Source organism: Cynoglossus semilaevis, chromosome 18, assembly GCF_000523025.1.
Source record: "Cynoglossus semilaevis isolate Cse_v1.0 chromosome 18, Cse_v1.0, whole genome shotgun sequence".
Lineage (NCBI taxonomy): Eukaryota > Metazoa > Chordata > Actinopteri > Pleuronectiformes > Cynoglossidae > Cynoglossus > Cynoglossus semilaevis.
The window spans coordinates 5,373,586-5,385,427 of record NC_024324.1 but is presented as its reverse complement, the minus strand read 5'-3'; the positions used below and the strand labels follow the sequence as shown (position 1 = coordinate 5,385,427).

The window sequence follows — 11,842 nt, the reverse complement described above, 5'->3', positions numbered from 1 at the left end:
GAAACCACATGTTCACATTAAACCACACTTGACATGTGTTTGTGTCGGTTGAGTAGTTTTAAAACTGTGAGAAGTGCATTACCTTGAATCCAGGAATACCAGGACGGCCAGGAGGTCCATCATTACCAGGGCTTCCCTGTGGACAGCAAAGATCATGGTTTCAGCCTCTTTATTAGCAACCTGAAGTTGCTTCAACTTTGTTGTTTTGTGCATGATGTCACTGAAAGTTAATCCTCACCTCACGTCCAGCCTCTCCCTGAGGTCCGGTCATACCAGGCAGACCAATGTTTCCAGGAGGACCACGGGCTCCAGGAGCACCAGCAGGTCCAAGTCTTCCAGGCTCTCCCTACGGTAGGACACAGAAGAAAGAAACGACTGGAGACTCTTTTTGATTGATATTGACCAAAGAGGTGAGGCAATCAGGTGGAATTAAGTATTCTAAACATGTATTATGGTAGTAAATGTTGTTCAATGGATATAATTCAATAATGCATTATATATATAATACAATTTAAGCATGTTGCCTTTAATGACCATTAGGTTGAAATGCATAAGAAAAAATTTTTTTTTTTATTCTGATCTTCCTCAGAGCATTTTTAATTCAAATCTGAGGAGACGACTTGTTTGTCTTTTAACCACAGGTTTACTCCTGCTGCTATTGGAACAGCATTAGTTTAAAGAATATCAAGTGGAACATGACTCTATGGTGGTCTTACCACAGCACCAGCACCACCAGGCAGACCACGATCTCCCCTAGTACCAGGCAGACCAACGAATCCTTGAAGACCAAGAGGACCACTGGCACCAGGAGCACCAGGAGGACCCTAAGGACAGAACATGGATAAAAGCATTCAGGATGGACATCATCAGGTCTCGTTGGGTTTTTTTACAACAAAGTCTCCAGAGATTTTTAAAAATTCTGTGGGAAATGAACAATGACTCACAGCGGGACCGCTCTCTCCAGATGGACCCTTATCTCCAGAAGCACCAGGAGGTCCAACCATACCCTGCTCTCCAGGAGGACCAGCGGGACCAGAGTCACCACGGGCACCACGAGGACCATCCTTACCAGCGGGACCAGAAGCACCTGGAGGTCCAACAATACCCTGGGGAGAAAAAGCAGGACACGTCACATGATGGCTCGATAACAAGTGAAGAAGACACATATCACTTTGGTGTCTACTTTGTTTCTCTGCGTATGCAGGTATATTTTTATATAAAAGATAGCACTTACAGCGGGACCAGCAGGGCCAACTCTGCCAGCAGCACCAGGGAAACCAGTCAGACCCTGATATCAGAAACACACAAATAAAAAGTCTAACCACTGACAATATATACAGGTGAATAATACTCAATAGGAGGTTCAGTACTTACAGCGGGGCCAGTGTCTCCACGGGCACCAGTAGGTCCAGCAGGGCCAGAAGGACCCTAGAAACAAAAGAGAAATATGAGAAATTGAATTACTATCTATGTTGAAATCCTCTTGTAGCTGACAGTCAAAGGTAATAAGAGCTTTGTCTCATACAAGTTTGTCATTAAAATCATATTGATACTTACAGCAGGTCCAGACTGTCCAGCAGGTCCAGCAGGGCCAGAGGGGCCAGCTTCTCCCTTGCCACCAGCAGGTCCACGCTCTCCTCTTGCTCCAGCCTGACCATCAGCACCCTGTGTGGAGAGGGAGCAACGTTGCAAGATAAATATCTGGGCAGCTGCATTTGTGTGTATTGAATAGGACATGCAAAGGCCATTGCTACTATAATGTGAGTGGCTAGAGGCGTACAGGAGGTCCAGCGAATCCAGAAGATCCAGCGGGTCCAACCTCTCCGCGCTCACCCTGTAAGGAAAAGACAACAGAAACACTTGCATTGTCTCAAGTCTTTGTTTGCATGGTATCATCTGTGGTGTATATATTTTATCATCGGGCTTCTTACAGGGGCTCCACGAGCTCCAGCGGGACCAGCAGGTCCGAAGGAACCAGCCTCACCCTACAGGAAGAGAAGAACATTCAAGCTTTGTGTTCACAAGTACATCTCCAAGTCCAGGAAGAAAATGGATACACATAAAAAAACCTTTTTTATACATGTAAAGTTATTGCATATTTATATATTTTTTATTTTAGTTACAAATTAAGAGAAACTTAATATTTCATTTGATGAGTCATTTGCTCAGATTTAAAAATTTTACAAAATGTTAGAAAACATTCAGGAATGTAAGAATTTTCAATCATATCTGCTTAATAAAATCAGCCACAGGTGTAATACTCAGTGTCACCATCAGGCGGCAGTGTTGATGTTCTTGTTAGTCAGACATCAAAAGAAAATAATTAAATGAAAAAGATATAAATTAAAAGGTGTTTTTCAACTTTATGTTATTAAATATCACAGTTGGTATTTTATTTCAGTGACTCAGAATTTTATTTTATTTTCTAGGTTAGTGGTAAAGTGTTAAAGCGGGCGGCCATCTTGAATAGAGTTAGAAGACGATAGTGGCATATTTAGGCAGACCATATGACGTGTGGTAATACATTTAAATATATATACTGCCAGAATCCTGAAGACCAATACGCTAGTGTTGTCTTCTCAGGCTTTTGTTGATAAAGACACCATTTTCACACATCTACTCACCTTGTCACCATTGGCTCCAGTGGGTCCAGGAGGACCAGCAGGTCCAGGCAGACCCTGGTAAAGAGAGAGCACAAGATCAGTCAGGGGGCTAAAGTGCAACCATCGAATATCTATGGTTACATTTTTATAACTGAAGTTTTAGAGGATTTGAGGGTTTGACTTACACGGGCTCCATCTCTGCCAGGGTTGCCATCAGGGCCTTTGTGTCCAAGCTCTCCCTGTAGAGAAGAAGAAGGAAGAAAAGTGTAGCGAAAACCTCATAAAGAAACATTTTTCACACACTATGCTGCTGAATTTGCCCGGAGAAGGAGCTCACCTTCTCTCCCTTGCCTCCAGGAGTACCAGCGGCACCACGCTCACCAGGCATACCACCAGGTCCCTGGTGTCCGGGGGCACCAGCAGCACCAACAGGACCATTCTCTCCCTGGAAGCAGGCAAAAGAAAATGTGTTTCAAACATATTGTGATGATGTCGGCTAACTTTGTTTAGATTTTGGTTTCCACAACAGAGACTGGTCCTTTACCTTGCCACCATCAGGTCCTGGGGGTCCAGAAGGTCCACGGACTCCCATTGGTCCCTGACTTCCAGTAGCACCAGCAGCACCGGGGTTACCGCGGTCTCCCTGGAACAAATGTAAGTAGCAGTTGAGCTCACGCACTGGAGATCCTCTACCATAGATATTAATATGTAGATATTAATATAAACTTCAATCTTGTTTGAACACTAGTATTCAATATTCACTAACACTAGTGCAAACTAGTCACTAGAATCAGTTAATCAGAAACGAACAGGTGACCTCACCTTTGCACCAGCAGGTCCAGCAGCTCCCTGGTCTCCTGGGATTCCCTGCAGAGACACCAGTGCTCATTTAGAGACGTACAGTGTTTTGGTATATTTGGTATAACTAACAGTTAGCAACAGGTGAAATCGCTGTATCTGTGTACTACTCACTCTGTCTCCAGGCTTGCCAGCCTCACCACCAGGTCCAGCGGGGCCAGGCAGACCCTGAAAGAAGTCAGCATCAGCACCAAGAGAGTGACCAGAGCCAGAGAAGAGAGGGAGGGGCATTTACCATGGAGCACCTGCTCTAAACTTCAATCGGCTAATATAAACATATATGAAATATTCTGTAAACGTGTGATTTTTGGCAAGTGAGAAAAAAAAATGCAAACCTGGAAGCCAGGAGCTCCAGCGGGTCCCTGTTCTCCCTTCTCACCAGCACCACCCTGTAAAGGGGACGAAGAGAGAGCGCCAGCGTTGAAGGCGGCACATCGACAACCACAGGGTAATAAAGTTCCATATATATATTTGAACAATAACAGTGTTTATATTCAGACTTACACTTAGTCCCATGGCTCCAGTGGCTCCATTGTTTCCGTCAGATCCTGGGGCTCCCTGAGTAGAAACAGATATTTATTACTTCAATGTTGGCTTTTCCATTTATGAAAATATGTAAAGTATATATATTTTTGTATTTGACTTACTCTCAGACCAGTGGGTCCAGTAGCTCCTTTCTCGCCAGGCTTGCCAGGCTCACCCTACAGGAGGTAAGAGGAAGGTCATGTTCAAGTTCTGCACGAAGAATTCGACATAGTTGTTGTTGTTGATCTTCCATCAGTCTGCGTTTTACTTCTACTCACAGCTGTTCCCTTGGGTCCGGGGAATCCAATGTTTCCTGGCTGACCTCTGGGTCCAGTTGGGCCAGGGGGTCCGACACGGCCATCTTGACCGGCAGCACCCTGACGGAGGAGACAGGGTGGACATCAGGAGGGGTTGCTTACTGTAAGTACTACTGTATACATATATTTTTAGGGTGTGTGTGGACTTGTTAATGAACTAAAAGAATGGTTTTACTTACAGCGGGTCCCTCCTTTCCTGGGGGTCCAGAGCTTCCGGGGCTTCCTGGGAGACCCTGTCAAAGACACACATTTGTCAGTTGAAATGTTAGACTCACTATATTTCATGCTAATGCAACGCCTTAAGGGGTCTCTCCCATCTAAAGGGGTATGTGAGATATTATTGTCGCTCTTTTTGAGGTGTGAGGACAGAGAAATAAATCTGGACAGATATTAAATACCAGTGTTTTACTATTTAGAATTAGTCAAACACTCACCCTGAGACCAGCTGGGCCAGGCTCACCAGCACGACCAGCATCTCCAGGGGGTCCACGAGGTCCAGCAGATCCAGTGGCACCGCGAGCACCAGGCATACCCTAGAGGAAGGACACAAAAATGTAGGAGGATGTTTGAGATTGATGTCACTTCATTTAGGAGGTAAGAATCCAAATTATATGGTCAGCTAAAAAAAAAAAAATTACCAGGGGTCCACTTCTTCCATCAGGACCAGGCATACCACGGCCTCCAGCAGCGCCCTATGGGAGATGACCAACAGTATGAGTAGGTGAACGTAGAATATGGATATGAACTGAAGCAGCAGTGGTACTCACTCTAGCTCCACGGGCACCAGCAGGGCCACTGGCACCAATCTCACCAGTAGGTCCTCTCTTGCCCTCCTCACCAGAAGGTCCAGGGGGTCCCTGAGGTCCAGCGTTACCCTGAAGAAAACAGCAAAGAGGTTTAGTGGTCAGACATCTTCAGAATCATTCTTAAAAGTTGGAACAGGACATGAACTTACAGGCTCTCCTTTGGGACCACCATCTCCCTTGATACCCTGAGCACCAGGATCTCCCTAAAACAGACAGAAGCAAACATGTGGGTGTAAAGTTATTGGATGTGCATGTTATATAACATGTTTCTGCATGTGGACTTACAGCCAGGCCTCTAGGTCCAGCTGCACCCTGAGGGCCCTGGGGTCCAACGCCTCCTCTTGGTCCGGGGAATCCAGGAGCTCCAGCAACACCAGGAGTACCCTGAAGACAACCACGGACAGATAAGCACCCACTCATAGATTCAGACTTAAATCCAATCCAATCCAATATTTGTGAATATAATGTATGAAGTACTCTAGTGTAGGTGGAAGTGAACACTTACAGCAGCTCCCTTGGCTCCGTTCAGGCCATTGTTACCAGGGTTACCCTGAAGAAGAGACGATGACACGTCAAAAATAAAATCGATTTTACCAACAAATAAAATTACAACTGATTAAAATACAATTACTATCAGTGAGGTTAATATCTAGTAATCAAATAACAAAAACACAGTGTATTTCCCAGTTCCTATCCTTTGGTCAGTACTTTGCAGTAAAATCAAACATCTACTCACAGCAGGTCCAACGGGGCCAACAGCACCATTGGGACCAGGCTCTCCTCTGGATCCTTGGGGTCCACTTGGGCCAGTAGATCCAGCAGGTCCAATCTCTCCCTGTTAGAGATGACACACACGGACACGTCATGTACTGTGCACTGTACTCTTCTTTCCATGATTCCCACGGGGATGATATCAAAGGTTTTCATGAAGGCTCTACATACAGTACTGCTGCAAATCTATAACAGAGCTCTACCATATTCTGATCTATTATGAAAGTGTTGTCAAAGGTCAGGAAGTGACATCACACTCACCTTGGGGCCGGGGCCACCGGGGAAACCTGGGGGACCAGCAGCACCGACGGGTCCCTGAGCAGAGGAGCAGCAGACGCACCATTAGAATATACACTTTTTCATGTACAAAGTACGTGACACTTTTTGCGTATGATATCATTTCATATCACTTACGGCGGGTCCAGCGGGTCCAACATTGCCATCAGCACCACGAGCACCAGCTGGGCCAGCAGGGCCGGGACGACCTCTCTCTCCAGCTAGGCCGCGAGATCCCTACATGGAGAATCCACAGACCAAACAGCGGTGGTGAGACCCGTGTTTTTACTGCAGTACTAGCATATTCATTTTTATTATTAATGATGGATCTTCTGTAATAAATGAACTTACAGCCAGTCCGGGGCTTCCGTTAGATCCACGGGCACCATCCTCACCCTGTAGGAGAAGGAGAAGGTGGATTTTGATGCTGACGATTGTTATGTTTAAGTCATACAGAGTCACCTGTAGTGACTGAGCTAAAAGCCACAGCTATAGAACAAGAATGGACATCTCCCTGACAGTGTCACAATCTACTCTGAGATCAACATCAATGCAGAACTAATGAAAACTAAACTCGGAGAAAAAAGAACTCAGATTGTGCATCGTCTCACCTTAAGTCCAGCGGCACCAGGCTCTCCCTTGCGTCCGTCAAGACCGGTGTAACCCTAAAGGGCAGGGAAAAAGTGATATTTCAATTCAAAAACTATATTTCATTGCCTCTGACGAGGAGCTTATAAAACCCTGAGCTGGTATTATTTAAATACATTTAATATTATTTAAATACAATTATTTAAATTCATGTCTGACAACTCTTTACCAGCCAGACACCATCATGTGATGTCATGTGACATCACAGTTGTGGGAAGAAATGAGTCATCAGTCATGTTATGTCGCAATTAATTCCAGGAGTTTAAGTTTTGATGCAGTAAAAATATCTGCACATTTGTTTCTTCTCCCAGCCAACTTTTTCAAGTGGTCTGAGTGAAATATGAAAAAGTGAAGTCAAGTTCAGACACTGAAGTCAACACTCACTCTGTGTCCCTTCATTCCTGGAAGTCCAGGGGTTCCGGGGAATCCACGAGCACCCTATAATTTTAGGCAGAGTGAAAAGAATTGTTAGGACACATTTCAAATGATCATTGCTATTGTCTGTTTGTGTTCAATGTTTCATGTTTTAGTCCAATGCTACGGTCAAAATGTCTCACCTGAGGTCCAGGGGCACCTCTGTCTCCAGGCTTGCCAGGTCTGCCATTGTTACCCTGAGAATCAACGGGTCATTTTAATAAACAGCCACAAAAAAAAAAAAAAAAAAATCAAAAAAGTGTTTGTAGAAACTGGGGGAGTGTACATACGTCCTCGCCAGCTTTGCCAGGAGGTCCAGGGGGGCCGCGAGCTCCAACGGGGCCCTTGGCAGAGAAGAAAAGAATTAAGGATCTCACAGATCAAAGAGCTCTTATTTACACCTGACCAAAAAAATTTTTTTGAATATTTACTTACAGTCTGACCAGGCTCTCCGGGCTCACCAGCATGTCCTGTGTGTCCTTGAGGTCCCTGTTGGACAAGAGGACGTTTATCTCACAGACAGCACATACAAGTCCAGGGTGTCATGATCAATAATTGGACAATAAGGCAGTCAGGTGATTACGATTTGTACTCACAGGGGGTCCAGGAGGTCCAGAAGGGCCTCTAGATCCCATCAAACCCTATAGAAGAAGGAAGAAGTCACGGATTAACAACGAGCAAGTATGAACAAGACATCTTCATAAACGTGTATGGAGAGTCAGCATCAGGATGGAGGGTTGTGAAGAAGGCAGAATCCTTACCATAGGTCCAGGACCGGCGTCAGGGCCTTTTGCCCCATCATACTGAGCAGCAAAGTTCTATGGAGACAAACAAAAAATGTATTTAATTCAAACAAATAAAACCATTTAAATTAAAAAATCTTCATCCACGATACTAATATTAAAAAAATACGAAAATTTGTTCATTTGCAATGAATTCCATCCACCAAAACACACATTCAATTACATAGTAGCAATAGCAGCATTAGCAACAAAGCTAATATGATATGATGATATAATAATCATATGGACCAATAATTAGACTGGAGCCAGAGTTTTTACACACCTGGCACAACTTTGATCTGTTTTCAAATTACTAACGTTCACCCTAAGCCAAACAAACCAACACAGTTCATAACTAACAACCTTAATCCTGACATCTTTATCCTAACTTAAACCAGAGCCTGAGAAAAAATGCTTAGTCTTTAGGTCCAGTTAAAATCATTGGTGCTAGGAATGAGTAAAGCTGGAAATGCTCCTTAAAAGGTAACAAAAGTGAACGAGCTCACACATGCAAAAGTCATTATACCGGCTGTCTCTGTGAGTCGCGGTCGGTTGCTTTACAAGCAGTGCACTTACTCCTCCAAGTCCAGGGGGACCAGGTGGGCCAGGGGGGCCAGGGAGTCCGGGTTTGCCATCTTTGCCATCTGGGCCCTTAGGACCCTATAAAACACAGGCAGCTCAGTCAGAAAACATGCAGAAATCCAATCACTCAGTCATGTTTGCATGTGAATAAACATAAAATAATGTCTTGATAATTCATCATCACTAGTGCATATGCTACAGCAGAATGTAAACAATGGGGAGTGGCCTACAGGGGTGCAGGTCAAATGACATCAACAAAACAACATGTCTCAACTGGAGTGTACTTGAATAAACACAAACGATAAAGCAGAACATGTGGATGTCTGTGTGTGATGATGTGAAAACAGCAGAGAGTTAGTTCATCTCACCCTGTCACCTCGAGGCCCTTTGTCTCCTCTGGGACCCTGCAGCAGAGAAATGACTCAGTTAGACTCAAACGCAAAGCAGACGGCTCACAGCTCACAGATTTAACTCTCCCAGCACAGCAGAGTTATTTACACTGACGAAACTATCACTTCAATTCACAAATGATCAATATGATCAATATGGAGGTAATCTGTGTTAACCTTAAAATGACCAATAATGTCTCAGTTATGCTACACAGTAGCTGCTCAAAGGCACAAAGGACATAAAGTTTTGTGCTCACCTTGACTCTCCCCTAAACAGAAAAGAAGATAAATAAATATAACATTTATTTATACAGTCTTTTCAGGGTTTGTCAGGTCAAAAAGATTTCATTGAAGAAATTAGCATTAAGGTTGTTGTCTGCACAAGCTGAGCATGCAGTCTGTATTTATGATTCTGCAGGAACAGGAATACGTCATAAAGCAGGGCAGTGTGCATGTGATGTCAATGATCAGATGAAGTTCAAGGAACAGCAGCGTAAAGCATCCTGAACCAATCTCTTATAGGAAAGAGCTGTTAGTCCAGATTAACAGGGAAGGTTCTGAACGTTAACAAACAATCACAATGTTTTAAATGCTGCTGCTTTCAATCTGATGCGCCAATCTCAACTAGCAGCAAACTGATCATTACATATTTGAGGTTCTGCTACTTGATGGAGATCAGTTTTCACTTCCTAAGTCCAATGCAAATGAAGAAGCAGAGGAAATCTACAAACTGATCCCAGGCCAGCTGTTGGGACCAAATCTCTTTTTGCCCCCTCTCTGCCGTCCACAGAAAGGATCCTTTGTGCCAGGCCCTGTGGGTGCCTCAGCACCACGGTTTTAGCTTTCACTGACACAGACTGACTTTAGCCAATCGGACCCTCACCTACTCGTGGACAGGCAGAGGAGAAAACTGAAGGAAATATCTTTCAGTGCAGGGGGACAGATAGGAAAGGCTCTGCCGTGGTTGAGAATGCTCAGGTCTCTCCTTCTGTGGCACATTTCTCAGCAAAGGAAAAGGCAACGAGACAAGGTAAGGTCATGTTTGGCTAAGATACTAACCTGATCTGTAGTGATGTGATGGAGGAGAAGGTCATGGTGATGGAGGGGAGAAGAGAAGGAGAAATCCATTAGAACAGGTCAAGTTCATGAGCAAAAAAGAACAATTCACATTCTTATATCTTCCGTTTTTATCTCTGCATGGTTAAAAATAAGCTTTAAAACAATCACGGTCACATTTTATTGCAGAATCAAGTGCTTTTGTTTCCATATTTAATTTCAGATGCATCAATGATTTTGCTTAAAAATACTTAGTAAAATCTGAGTGTGTCTGTGTCCTTTTAACACCTACACCAACATGTGGGCCACAAACCCTTGTAGTGATGTGTACCATATGGGTCTGAAAAGGCTTCAACAAATAAATTTGCACACTTTTATTTAGTAACTGTCTTTGAAAGCTGTTAACGTCTCACAGGCCTGTGTCCTAATGTGTTCCTGTGGGACATCACTGTACACTGTGTTAATCCCAGAAATAACATTCCACGTACTAAGGCCCTGCAGTCCAACAGGCCTGAACAGGTAGTGCATGTATCCCCCTGGGACAGGAATACCAGGCCAACGTCTACAAAGTAGACGTGGGTGACATTTAAAGAAGGGAATGTATGATATATGTTAGTCCTGTTGCTTTAAAGAATGTTATTGTACCGCTGTAGAGTTTGGATTTCCCATATGTTTAAAGTTTTAATCATACTGTCTGCTGATGTCACATTTTCACAGGTGAACATGTGCTGCCCCTTCCTCTGAATCAATCTGGACCAGCTGTTAAGGGCTGGGGTTTGGCACAGCTGGGACCTCCATGTGACCTCTAATGTGTCATACTAAGTTTGGACCACAAGGTGGCGCAGACGGACGTGAGGCTGTTTTTTTATTTCTTTGATGAGCTGTTATTAAAAATGACCTAGAGTAGTTTAGAGTTTACTTAATGCAACAATCTAAATGTTAACCATTTATTCTGTTAATTTAGAACATAAAACAAAATTTCTCAAATTTTCTCAACTCGAGAGTGTGTTTAAATTAATTAGATGAATGCTGAATTGTTTAAAAATGGGTTTAATTTCATTACCACACTTCTCGTAAAGTTTGTCTCTGCAAAGAGGTAATTAAAAAATTCAGTGACGCTAGGTTAAACCTGGCCACCAGGGGGAGCCATTGCAGTTTTCTATCATGAAGCATCTTTCCCTGGACGTCAGGATGGAACAATGTGTACAACGCCCCACAAACTTTTCCAACTAGTCCGAAAGAAAAACCCATTAAACCCACTTTCATACATTCACATGCGCTAAAGAGACTATTTGTTACGCTTCCCTAAAGTAACGCAACTTTTCTATCAGGGGCGAAACCTCTGCCTTTTGAAAACTAATCAAATCATAAATTAATCTGTCTTTAATCCTTTGAAAAAAAAAAAGAGATAAAAATCAAGTGAAGAATCCTCTGAAAGAGCTCAATCCAGACAGTTTAACTCTGCAGCGCTCTGAGCTGTTCTTCAGGTTGACCATGACGTAAGTCCCAAACAAAAGCCAAGCGCAAGATCCTCAAGCAAGGGCACCCGAAAAAAAATTTAAAAAAGAAGAATATCCATCACAGAAGAAAAGAGCAGATATTCACACTTACATTGACATGTTGCTAGGTATGAAGTTACTGCAAGCAGCAACAGAATCCGGGTATCCACAAAGCTGAGCATGTCTAAACAGACATGCAGACTCCTTGTGCTGCTGAGCCCCTGTTTTAAACCACCTTAAGCAGGCATACAGTTGTGGTGACACGAGTAACTCCAAACTGAGCAGAAACCTGCTGCCGTGATGCTAGAATAATAAA

At 43.6% G+C, this 11,842-nt stretch overlaps 1 protein-coding gene across 3 annotated transcripts in view; it reads right to left on the bottom strand.

Moving 5' to 3' along the window:
- Positions 1 to 11,842, bottom strand: part of col1a2 (collagen, type I, alpha 2) — a 15,591-nt gene extending 3,749 nt beyond the window's left edge. The window contains exons 1-42 of one of the 3 annotated variants that reach the window (XM_025065150.1): positions 11,639 to 11,842; positions 10,031 to 10,035; positions 9,229 to 9,240; positions 8,951 to 8,986; positions 8,577 to 8,660; positions 7,980 to 8,036; positions 7,815 to 7,859; positions 7,654 to 7,707; positions 7,509 to 7,562; positions 7,362 to 7,415; positions 7,189 to 7,242; positions 6,768 to 6,821; positions 6,508 to 6,552; positions 6,295 to 6,393; positions 6,142 to 6,195; positions 5,846 to 5,944; positions 5,615 to 5,659; positions 5,395 to 5,493; positions 5,259 to 5,312; positions 5,071 to 5,178; positions 4,942 to 4,995; positions 4,738 to 4,836; positions 4,483 to 4,536; positions 4,265 to 4,363; positions 4,109 to 4,162; positions 3,966 to 4,019; positions 3,797 to 3,850; positions 3,576 to 3,629; positions 3,426 to 3,470; positions 3,148 to 3,246; positions 2,941 to 3,048; positions 2,789 to 2,842; positions 2,625 to 2,678; positions 1,932 to 1,985; positions 1,781 to 1,834; positions 1,558 to 1,665; positions 1,375 to 1,428; positions 1,235 to 1,288; positions 945 to 1,106; positions 717 to 824; positions 239 to 346; positions 83 to 136 (exon numbers count right to left, since the gene is read on the bottom strand). In XM_025065150.1, coding sequence (XP_024920918.1) covers positions 83 to 136; positions 239 to 346; positions 717 to 824; positions 945 to 1,106; positions 1,235 to 1,288; positions 1,375 to 1,428; positions 1,558 to 1,665; positions 1,781 to 1,834; positions 1,932 to 1,985; positions 2,625 to 2,678; positions 2,789 to 2,842; positions 2,941 to 3,048; positions 3,148 to 3,246; positions 3,426 to 3,470; positions 3,576 to 3,629; positions 3,797 to 3,850; positions 3,966 to 4,019; positions 4,109 to 4,162; positions 4,265 to 4,363; positions 4,483 to 4,536; positions 4,738 to 4,836; positions 4,942 to 4,995; positions 5,071 to 5,178; positions 5,259 to 5,312; positions 5,395 to 5,493; positions 5,615 to 5,659; positions 5,846 to 5,944; positions 6,142 to 6,195; positions 6,295 to 6,393; positions 6,508 to 6,552; positions 6,768 to 6,821; positions 7,189 to 7,242; positions 7,362 to 7,415; positions 7,509 to 7,562; positions 7,654 to 7,707; positions 7,815 to 7,859; positions 7,980 to 8,036; positions 8,577 to 8,660; positions 8,951 to 8,986; positions 9,229 to 9,240; positions 10,031 to 10,035; positions 11,639 to 11,708 — 2,820 coding nt within the window. In that variant the 5' untranslated portion in view covers positions 11,709 to 11,842. The remainder of the gene's footprint in view (positions 1 to 82; positions 137 to 238; positions 347 to 716; positions 825 to 944; positions 1,107 to 1,234; positions 1,289 to 1,374; positions 1,429 to 1,557; positions 1,666 to 1,780; positions 1,835 to 1,931; positions 1,986 to 2,624; positions 2,679 to 2,788; positions 2,843 to 2,940; positions 3,049 to 3,147; positions 3,247 to 3,425; positions 3,471 to 3,575; positions 3,630 to 3,796; positions 3,851 to 3,965; positions 4,020 to 4,108; positions 4,163 to 4,264; positions 4,364 to 4,482; positions 4,537 to 4,737; positions 4,837 to 4,941; positions 4,996 to 5,070; positions 5,179 to 5,258; positions 5,313 to 5,394; positions 5,494 to 5,614; positions 5,660 to 5,845; positions 5,945 to 6,141; positions 6,196 to 6,294; positions 6,394 to 6,507; positions 6,553 to 6,767; positions 6,822 to 7,188; positions 7,243 to 7,361; positions 7,416 to 7,508; positions 7,563 to 7,653; positions 7,708 to 7,814; positions 7,860 to 7,979; positions 8,037 to 8,576; positions 8,661 to 8,950; positions 8,987 to 9,228; positions 9,241 to 10,030; positions 10,036 to 11,638) is intronic. The other 2 variants (XM_025065151.1, XM_008331326.3) reach the window with 2 other exon arrangements.